The following is a 10,842-nucleotide window of genomic DNA, read 5'->3' on the forward strand; positions in this document are numbered from 1 at the left end:
AATATATTACAGCGACAATGACTTCTTCCCCACTACCAAACCTCAATATGTAAATACAAGAAATAAATTTGGATTATGTTTATTGAAGTATGTTTTGGGCTGAAAAATGGGCTATAAAGAAAAAAAAAGAATCTTCATAGAAGCATTGAAATTTTCGATCATAACATTATCAAAATAACTAGGAAATATTGAATGGTTCAACTAATAAAAAACAAAGTTGCCTTTTTCACTGACCAACCATCCTGTATTTATGGTTCTAATCCTTTATATATCATTGGCTTGTGGTAGTGAACATGCTGGCTTGCAATCATCCTCAAACTTCCATAAGCTAAACAATTTTCACAACAAATAGATAGAAAAGATAGAAAACATTAATAGGTTGTACATAAATTTCAATAATTGCCCTGTTTACCTATTTATTTACAGAGATCTGTGAATGGTCAAATATGTTTTGTTTTGATAGTAGCACAAAATGAAGACTTTGAAATTCTAAGACAAGCCATCAAGCAGCAAGTCATCTGAATCTAAAGAACTTAATGAGGTACTTGATATGTCTGCAAACTCATCTCTTGCGTGGACTGCAAAGAAACAAACAGGTCATGTAACATCTTGTATACATATCAGAAACCAAGGTATGGGCAGTGGCATTGCCCATTTGAGGATGATGACGACGACGACGACGATGACGACAATGACTGATGATGAAGATGATGATGGTGATGATGATAATGCTAATGATGATGATGTTGGGCTATGTTATTACTGGAATTTTACAGGTTTTATCTGAATAACAGGTAGTGTATTACAATCTATATACTTGACAGATACAAAATCAGCTTTTTTTTAAGGTTGAAGAAATTGTAGATCTTAGGTCATAATTATGAGTGACAGCCAAACTCTGACTATTTGCCAGGCTGGTTAACAGGCCATGATCAAAACTATATTTCCAGGTGATATTTAGAAATTTAAAAGATAGAGTTTTTCCTTTCATACATTCCCTAATGATTTCCGCGAGTGTGGGATGCTTACCCTTATTACTTGACTGGGTGTCTAGCTGTATGGAAGAAATCTCAGAGTCTGATCCTGTGCTGAGATTCAACACACCTGTGGTCACATCAATATCACTATCGGACAGGGAGATGTCAAATAGGGGATCTTTTTTCTTCCTGGACTTGCCATTTGTGATTTTACTATGTGAATAACCGTTTGTCATTTGTCTATTGTGTGTGGCTGATGATTTGCCATTTTTGCGACTTGTAGAATTGCTACTGCAACCTGATGACCAGAAAAAAAAATTACACAATTCCATGATTAATCTTTGAGGGTGTGTTACTGTGGGTCAGACAATAATTTCCTGTACAACCATAAAGAAAGTATTGCAAGTGAAAATGATAACTAAAACCTAAAAAAGGATCTTGACCTAGAAATCCTGCATGCTTTTATACATGCAATAGGTAGATGGTGCACAAAGACAATGCAATCCCTTTTGCAATAAAACATTATTTTGTGGATGGTACAATCCACTGTTGAAGTTAAAATAGTTTCCTGACTGATACAGATGGGAAAAAATGTTTTAGTTTGTTACCTGTGGCACTTGAGTGCTGTCGATGTACTTGGTTTGAAGTCTCTCTCTCCATATTGGCCACTTGATGAGATAACTGGTCCACAATACCCCTGTAAAAATAATTATGATAATTTATCACACCAGCTTATACACAATTAAGGGAAGAGAGTAGTTTTGCTCAAGGGAAGAGAAGGGGAATAACTTTTTTATATTTTCATGGCGAACAAGCTAGGTTAGTCTAGGGAATTGCATGACAATCTCATTGGTTGCAAATTCCTTGGGGTGCTCTATAAAGGAGATGAATTTATCGGAACAAACCTTAATTGCCCTAGATCAGCAGTCCGCATGTCTCGTTCATCAACCATACTGCTTAGACTGTGACTCTGTGATCGCTGGTTCTCAGAAAGAACATTGATAGTCTACAAAAAGTAAAAAATATGGATAAGAATTCTGTGCAGACATGTGTGTAATAATTGGATGATTATTCTGCAAGACTTCACTTACTCTGTCAAGTCTATCAAGCCGCCGCAAAGCATCTTTTCCATCGCCAAGGGATGAATGCATTTCGAGTTCCACTTTTGCTGAAAATAACAATAAAAAAGTTATTAGTTTCAATTCTGGATGCTACTCAAAAGTCTATATTATGAGAAATGTCTGCCAAAGTAATGCATCATCGGTAGATGGGGCTTCCCCTTGAATACAGTTATAATCATCCTTATGCTCCTATACACTAAAGTTTACTCATACCAGCTACAAAATAGAAGCTGTAAAATCACATCACAAGTAGTATACTACATACTGTATATTGTCTTTCAGAAAATGACAGATGAAAAGATTGCTTGGCAGATTGAAATTGTATGGTTTTCGTAACAATTTTTTTTTTTGGGGGGGGGGATGGAGCTGGGACATGCCCCCAGTACCCTGTCCTTTGTAATAGTCCTGGACTGCATCCACACTGGAAGCTATGCAAAAATCTAAGTATGTTATGTGAAATGTCTGTCATAGAAATGCATTATGGATAGGATGGTGCTGGGACCTATGACAGTTACTACTATCACTGACATATGCACTTGCACCCTATAGTATACTGGTACCAGCTGTGAAATAGAAGGGTTACCACCTCATGGACATAATATTATTTGCAGTTAGGTACTAATTTGAATTATAATAACAAGTTTAGCAGGTATTATTTATTTTCTTCCAGGGCACCCTCTTGAAAATCAAACATGGCAAAATTTAACCTTTACTTTCGACAATAAATACAATAACACAATCTGCACAAGCATAAATCACATATCCTGAAAAAATGTAATATGAGCTACCTATACGAGCCTTTAAATGGTCAACTTCTCGTCTGACAGAGTCACAGTCTTCTTGAAGAAGTCTCTTGCTGCAACAAAATGTCAAATTTTGATACTGATACCATATTATACCTCTTATCTAACTAAAAATAATATCTCTGAGCAATCTGTGTTGCACATTGCTGTACAACACTAGTGATCTCTTGGGATTCATGACATTCATTGAAATAATATTACAATTCAGGAATGCAAATTTTGTAAACCTTTCATTAAGCTCCCTTGCGATAGATGTGGGATTAGGGTCTCCAAAAGAAGAGTCTTCACTTCTATGCAGTCTGCTGCGGCTTGTCATCATTTCTAAATGACCATACATCTCTCGCTTGAACTAGAATATTTACAAGAACAAGCAACTTACACAGAAGAACATTGCAGATGAAAAAAACAGCTAAAAATGGGGAAAATGTGGAGTAGAGTGGTTCTCATGAATCTGTAACAGTCAAAGTGTAATAGTCAATGTAGTAGCTAAGCCAGCACAAAACAAAATCATTAGCATTATGATCACATTTTAGTATTATTGCAAAATAGTTAAGCATTCCCATTTTTTCTGAAAACCTGTCTCTCTTGAGTAGAGTGAGTTATTGACCTGTTCAAGTTTTCTTTCAGTTTCCATGTCGACACCTTGTTCTCTTAGTCTGTCATTCAAACGAGATACCTCATCTGTAAAAGGGGAAAGAAAATTAACAGAACAATAAGCTCTGTTGTAGATTAGGGATGGTTACTGGGAGAAAGCAGTGTATCCTTTTAAGAAACTTAAGAGAAAAATGAGTTTGCAAATTTATGTGCAGACAATTCTTTCCGTACAGACACCCTTTTTCTGCAGACACTTTGTTTATGGATAAAAATACAATCTGCTACAACAAGACTGAGGAATGAGGAATTGTCTTTTATTAAGGACCCTTGTTATTATGGGCACTAAGGTTATGAGGATGTTTATAACAGCAAGAGTTGACATTGTTTCAAAATTCACTATAAACATATCTCTCAAGGAATAAAAGAGAAAAGAAATGGCCTTTGTTTGTCTGGGGGTCTTGGCTGAATTTTCTTTGTCTAGCTTAACTTTTAGTAGCATAGTTGAACATCTTTGAAGTAAAAACCACACATAAAGTGGAATTTCAAGGAATACCCCAACTGGCTAATAGCCCTGCCATAAAGTACCTTGTAATTTTGAAATGGTTCCAGCCTGATTATTCTTGTCTTTTTCCAAGCGTTTTACTGTCCCACTTAGAGAGTCAAGGGCCTAAAATTGTCCCATAAATGGATGAGCAGAACTGAATGGCAAGTCAGCTTCAGGGAACTGAATAGCAATGAAACTGTTTCCATGCAAAAATACTGTAGCACAACATTGAGCTGTTAGTTATCTCAGTGTCTAAGTGAGAGCTAGGTAATTAGAAGATTTGATTGGAAACACAGATTGGAGTGTAAGAGCGGCCAGGGAAACAGGAATAAGATCCCCTGCACTACCCTGCCATCTTTAAAGGAACACTACACTTAATTATTTTCCTGGTCTGTAGTTGGCTAGCTTACCAGAGTTTAAGCCTAAATCAAAAAATAAGAACAGACCCTTTAAACAGGGTAAGAGAGGGGTGTTCTTACAAACCGTTAACTTATCCTACAGCCTTGAATGTCAGATTGATGACACATACCTCTGCTTGTTGCTCCAGACGTTCAAACAACACATTGAGGAGAGCTGGGGAGTCTCGGCTAGATGGTTGGCCACTCAGCACTGAGCTAGTTTTTACAGGACTTGTTGACCTGTATGCATCTAGCCGTGTTTTAGTAGGTGACAGGGATGAGCGAGTGGTTGATGAAAACATGGTTGACCGTGGTCGCAAATTATCCATTGAGGTACTCAGACGGGATGAAGGTTTGAGGCTTGAACTTTCTGCTGAAAAAAATATGCATGGATACTTAACTTTCTAATTTTCCATAAATGTAAACATTAGCAAATTAAGCTATAATGTTTTATCATGCAAAAGGAAAACTATATAATTTTTAGCATTTTTCAATGAAATCTTGAAAGAAAATGCGGTAAATTAATATCATGGCATGATCTCCTGAAGGTATTGAGTTTTTTTATAATATAATTCGGAATATACATAAACATCTCAGCTTGACCTAGGTCTTTTCACAAGTATTTCCAAGGAAAAATAAAACAACGGTGAGTTATCATTACCTCGGTATGGGCTGGTGTTGTATGCAGAGCTGACTGGTAGTTTAGTTCGAGATGACCCAAGACGATCCTATAATATCCACAGAAATATATTACAAATGTGCGTGTATAGTTGATAATTAATGCTAAATGGTCCTAGCGTTCTATAGACAAAGTGATTTTGTTTGATTAACATTGGCCATAACTTACATTTTTGACGCGCGCGAAATTAATTCTCACCTCATCAAAATTATAATCCGTTTTTATACAGTTATAAAGAAACACACACTCTTTTGCATAAAGAAATTATCTTGCGATGAAAAAAAAAAAAAACACCAATTGTGTATTTATTTCAATGTAAGAATAAACTAAAGTGCTCTTTTATGGAGTTGTTGATACTGAGATGTCAAACTGACAACTTCTACAAAAGTATACAAAACTACAAAAAACACTCCACATTTGAAATTTTAAGGGATATCAAACAAGTTCACGCATAAATGCATATGTATTCATTGATAGACGGTTACTTGGATGAAAATCGATTCACTTTACGAGATAAAAAAGAAAAAAAAACACATTTCACTTTAAACTCACCCGTACACGCGCCAAATTAGACTCAGTCTCCTTCACGATGGAGGAGAACTTGTCCTCCCAATCCATAACCGCAGATTACATACAATAGCAAATGCGAGTACGGCTTCAACGGCGAAGACCCTATTGATAAAGTTATTACTGGTGTTCGTAATCCAGGGCTTACAAATGCATACAAAGCCGGCTTGTCAGCGACGCGTCCCAAATTCGAATTTCGTTCAGCATGCGCAATAAGGCGTTCAAGCATATCTTGTGATGGGACGCCGCTGTCCCCCTCGCTTATCTTCGCGCTCTCAAAGCTGAAGTAAAGCAACTGTACCGTCACACATTTTTTGATTGTTTTATTTGAACAGCAACTCAGGCGGGAAGCTTATTGTCTTCTTGAAATTAAATAACAGATGAAAGGTTATTTAATTTAAAGATTTAGGCACTGCCTAAAAGCGGAGCCAGCATAAACACCTTTTGTGTTGACTGATCGAGGTATTTTTGGGGGATCTAGGATCCTGCTCTCTACTGAGATTTATTTATTGTACCAACCAAATGGATCCAGGCCTTATTCAATAATTTAAATTATGCAGTACATCAAAGTTAACAAACACAATTCCTGGTGTGGATATGGCTGTCAAAGTTGTCAAAAGTCTAATGGTAAATTCTTATGTCCCATCATAGAAGTTCCATTATGAATGTCTTTTTTTTAATCAAAACAATACTCCCACAAGCTTTGCCCTTATGCAGAAAATGTCATGGATGTAACAGCATTCCAAAGATTCAAAATAATATATTTAGACTGTTTAGATGCCATACTGTGATTTTTATGTATTGATTTAGTGGCGATTCTCTCCTTCATTGGACCGAATATTCAGAAAAATGTCTGGAAATCCAAAAATATATCTCCTTTCATGCATTACATATTGGTGCACCCCACTTTACCATATAGTGGCCTTGTAGTTGGTGGCCTACTCCCAAATGAATGCAATGAAGAAAAAACAGATTCAAAATGCTAACTTCTAATTTCAAACCAAACCCTTTCATTGATCTATGTTTGGGGTAAAGAGGAATCAAAGAATATCAATTGACTAAAAAATAATCAACGGGAGAGGAGATATAAAGTGAATTGACTCAACTTGAAAGGTTTGGTGAAAAAAATATAACAGTAATGAAAATAATTTGATTGAGCATTTCTTGACATTTCCCCTTTCCCATTATCTTAACCCTTTCACCACCACAGGCCTCTAAAGAGGCCATGTCTTTGCTATCCAAGCTATGTGAACAGAATTTTATTATTGAAAAAGAACAAGGTTGTTGCTAGTGTTATAAAGTTTAAGTATCTTGCCCTAAAAAACCCTTCCCCTCAATAAAAGTTCCATTAATGTAAATTTGTAAAGCTACATTCTGACAAGCTTTGTTCTTGCGAAGAACAATGGATGAAACAGGATTTCAAAGATGGAATATAGTGTCAGACACAATTTTAGATAAGATACAATGCTGAAGATTTAATGTACCATTTTAAGTGGTGATTTTCCATCCCCATGGGAATTAATATCTACAAATATACATCCAGTAATGCATTATATTTTGGTGTTTTGAGAAAGCCTCGATCTAACTATTCCAATGAAATAAATCTAAACATCTAAAATAAATGTAATGGGCAAGAGACTTGGAAAGAAAATCCTAAAATGAAAATATAAGTGAAAGTAATAAATAAAAATTTCTCATTTCAAAATCAAATCTGTTCATTAATTTATTTTTGGTGTAGAGGGGAAATAGCAAAGAGCATCAATTGCATAAAAATAGTCAACAGGGAGAAGAAAAAGGAAGAAATATGACTCTTCCTTAAATGTTTGAAAAGAAAATATAATAACAATAATATGATAATTATATTCAGTACTTTTCTAAAATATCCCCGTTCCCATTATCTTTAGGTTGATAGAAAACTGTTTTCTTTACAGATTTATTATTTAAAAAGCAAAAGTTTGTTTTTAGTTTTATATTATATAAGTATCTTGTTCTAAAAAAACCTATGAGTGTGTACTGCTGAATCACATAGTAATGAACTAGTCATTTGCGCCCCCTCCCCTATGGTCCTGCAGAAGTCAGGGGTTAATGTGGGGTTTACACCACTTTTTAACCAGAATATGTCAAGAGAGGTGGTGGTATTGACTGTTTTTGACTCTTAACTTGGAAACAGGCTTTTATTAAAGTTTAACCCCCCACCCTTCCCTGGGACCATGGGTGTGGGGGTATCAAATGACTAGTGAATAAGAACATCCCACTGTTCTCTTCAAGACATGGTTTTTAATTCTCATGTCTTCCAGTCTTTAGCATTCATCTTGGCCCTCAGGTAGTTCCTGGTTCATAAAAGAGTGAAAACAATTATTTATTATTTCTTTCAAAACAATCTTTTTATCAAGCCATTTATAATCTAACTAATTTTCCACAACTATTTGAAAAAAAAAAAATAAACACATGAGATGCAAGATGCAGCCAATAACAACAAAACATATCGAAAATAGTTTTCTTTTTTATCCTTGGTAAGGAAAATTTCTCTTGTAAGTTGAAAAAGCTGCTGTATCTTCTAAGGATATGTACCTTCTTAGGACTAAGAGCACAGGATATAAAGACAAGAACGGTCTTCTTTAGCAGTACTTGACAAATGCAACACGAGATTGGTTAGCCTTTATGAAATATCTCAACACAATCAATCTGCCCTGAAGAAGTCTTATTAAAGACGAATTCCAGTTTTTGTTGTATTGTATTTTATTCAACACAATCAAGAGTATAGATAAAACGAAGAATGTCAAAACAAAACCTGTTATGCTCAAATAATTTGATTACTAAGTTAAGAACTCGCATTCTCAAAGCATACAAAAAGGACAACAAAAAGCCTAATAACTGTCATATCCTCAATAGACAATACAAATCGTCGTCCGAAACTCACCTTGAGTTGTTTTTTTGGTCGCTTTCTTGTGGTTCTGTTCGCTTTTTAATGTGAACTGTTACTTGCTTAAATTTACTAGCTAAAAGCAGATAAATCTTGGCGTGAATGAATGTTAGTAGATCTCCTCTAGTTGACTTTATCCTTTAGTCACAAAATTTGAGGCAAAATAAATAATCATCGCATAATCGACAAGAACTTTTTCCCTTGCTCCGTGCTTGTGATTTAGTCGCCATTTCGGGGCCGAGTGGGGCCTGGGAGTCGCGCGGCTGACTGGCTGGCTGGCTGGGAGTGACACCACAGGGTACCCGCGCGATGACCACAAAAACCAAGTCGCATACCTATACCATATTTCTATGCCTATGGGGCTACGCGCGCGGCCTGCGGCCGCGCTTGGCTCCGCTATAAGATGAAAACACCGCTTGGCATACTGTCTTTCTTTTTAATAACTTAATAAGTTTTGAAGAAGGGGGTGGTGATATTCCCCCACCTGGATTACAAACCAACAAATCAAGTGGATTCCACAAATAGATCTGTTGAGTGCTTTATTGAATTAAATTTCTTCATTCCATTTTTACTTCCATTTGGCATAGTTAATATCTACAACTTCTCTTCATGATCAGTCAATCTTTTCTTGCAATAACACTTTAATGTGTTCATCATACAACTCAGACAGACCAAGTTCAGAAAATGATTTTTGCAAATGACTGTATGTGGAGCATTCATAAACATCCAATCCTGTTGAACTAAAAAAAGAGTTGAATCAGTTTCTTAAAACATAATAAGGGGGAGTGAATAGGTTAGTGGATCGGCGGATTTACATACCCCTATCCCCCCCCCCCCCCAATGAGTAATTTTGACATCATAGGAGGCAGTAGAAAAATGGCTGACCCAGGGCAGTCTTACGGTGTAAATAGAACAACCCATTATGACAATTGCATAGCTGTCAACACAACTTGGACAGATATCTTGTTAAATTTGGGTTAAATACAGTAAATATGTGAAAAAACCCAAGAGAGCCAATGTGGGTGAATACAGAATGTATGAACATTCCCACAAAAATTAGGCTTGTGATGAGGTCCAAAATCTTGTGAGACCTGCCTAATGCGGGTGAGTTGACAGATATGCAGTTGTTAAGACAATTGAGGGCTTGGAAGACAAGTAGCAAATCCAGGGGGAGGGTTTCTGGGGTTTAACCCCTCCTCTAACGAAAGTTTTATGTGCAACAAATGTCACACAGAATATTCCTCTTTGGTGCAGGCCACACTCTTTTGTTTTGTGAAAATGGAGGAGTTAGAGGCCAAAAAGGGCATAAAACAATAAACTGGGAGATGGAAACAGCATAATTAGTGCACATTAAAACTGCCTACTACATAGGATTTTGTGTCTGTGTGCATCAGAAAGCCCACCCTTCAGTTAAACAGAACATCTTCTCCTGAAGACTTTTATGCTTTTTGATAAAGATATCTGCATGATATATGAGGTGCTGATTTCGTATCAGCAAATCCTTACTTGTACTCTGCTTTCCAAGAAGTCTGAAAAATAACATTCATCATTTTCTCTTTGCATGGCTTTCCACTGGAATCAACATCCACTAGGCAAGTTTTGTGCCTTTTTAGATACTCTTTAAGATTGTGTTCTTGGCCCTGAACAACTAGAAAAATAAACTTATGAACTAAAAAGACAGCAATCAATAGATCCAGTTCCTGGGCCCAACTATTTAAAGTTCTCAGATAGCGAGATCGACTTCTCATGTGATCCAGTTTCACAATAAGGAGCTCATCATTTGAGCTTTTCTTTGGGAAATTTTCATTTGATGTACTGTTCCCCGATGTAATCTCAGCAGATCTTTCCTGGAGCCAATTTGCGATTTCAAGTAGTTTGCCTTCATCATTTGGTAAGGTCATGAGAAATTCTTGAAGTGTTTTTCTCAAATTATCCAACCTCTTTCTTGTAAGCGCCGAACATGACAGTGAAATATTTGGAAAAGAAGATGGATAACTATCATCTGTGAGAGTCACTGACATTTCAAGTTCATCAGTAGATTTTCCTGATGCCAAGATTGGAAATTTTATACTGAAACAAGCACTGTCATCAGAAACAAAATTCAAGGTGAATTCTCCTTCTTTGCAAAATATAGCTTGGAGGGCTTCGATTTCTTCTAAAATCAACTCCATTTTGCAATACCAAGCACATTGTTTTGGGATTGATTTGTTTTTTTTTTTAGCAAGGCATTGCTCGT

General features: G+C 36.3%; 2 protein-coding genes across 3 annotated transcripts; both read right to left on the reverse strand.

Annotated features, from left to right (window-relative positions):
* Positions 1–63: 63 nt before the first annotated feature.
* On the reverse strand, positions 64–5,905 carry LOC5519027 (myosin-J heavy chain). Of its 2 annotated transcripts, none has more exons than XM_032363937.2 (12): positions 5,669–5,905; positions 5,099–5,165; positions 4,569–4,810; positions 4,081–4,162; positions 3,509–3,582; positions 3,129–3,250; positions 2,887–2,954; positions 2,069–2,145; positions 1,883–1,983; positions 1,586–1,674; positions 1,030–1,275; positions 64–578 (listed from the first exon to the last, which is right to left on the reverse strand). In XM_032363937.2, the coding sequence occupies exons 1-12, from the start codon at positions 5,732–5,734 to the stop codon at positions 490–492; spliced, it is 1,323 nt and encodes a 440-aa protein (XP_032219828.1). In that variant the 5' UTR covers positions 5,735–5,905; the 3' UTR covers positions 64–489. The 2 variants fall into 2 exon arrangements, with proteins under 2 accessions (XP_032219828.1, XP_032219829.1); XM_032363938.2 differs by having other exon boundaries at positions 4,569–4,807; positions 5,669–5,899.
* A 3,223-nt stretch (positions 5,906–9,128) lies between these two features.
* On the reverse strand, positions 9,129–10,828 carry LOC116602959 (RWD domain-containing protein 3). Its single transcript, XM_032363779.2, has 2 exons — positions 10,113–10,828; positions 9,129–9,346 (listed from the first exon to the last, which is right to left on the reverse strand). Exons 1-2 carry the CDS (start codon positions 10,775–10,777, stop codon positions 9,220–9,222), a joined length of 792 nt encoding a protein of 263 aa, XP_032219670.1. The 5' UTR covers positions 10,778–10,828; the 3' UTR covers positions 9,129–9,219.
* Positions 10,829–10,842: the final 14 nt, after the last annotated feature.

This window comes from Nematostella vectensis, chromosome 1, assembly GCF_932526225.1.
Source record: "Nematostella vectensis chromosome 1, jaNemVect1.1, whole genome shotgun sequence".
Taxonomy (NCBI): Eukaryota; Metazoa; Cnidaria; class Anthozoa; order Actiniaria; family Edwardsiidae; genus Nematostella; species Nematostella vectensis.

Coding starts and splice junctions, on each gene's coding strand:
- LOC5519027 (XM_032363937.2), bottom strand. CDS start 5,734: ATGGATTGGGAGGACAAGTTCTCCTCCATCGTGAAGGAGACTGAGTCT. Junction 2,955..3,128: donor GCAAGGGAGCTTAATGAAAG/GTTTACAAAATT, acceptor ATTTTGTTGCAG/CAAGAGACTTCTTCAAGAAG. Junction 1,675..1,882: donor GCTGATCTAGGGCAATTAAG/GTTTGTTCCGAT, acceptor TTATTTTTACAG/GGGTATTGTGGACCAGTTAT.
- LOC116602959 (XM_032363779.2), bottom strand. CDS start 10,777: ATGGAGTTGATTTTAGAAGAAATCGAAGCCCTCCAAGCTATATTTTGC. Junction 9,347..10,112: donor TCTTGGAAAGCAGAGTACAA/GTAAGGATTTGC, acceptor CTCTTTTTTTAG/TTCAACAGGATTGGATGTTT.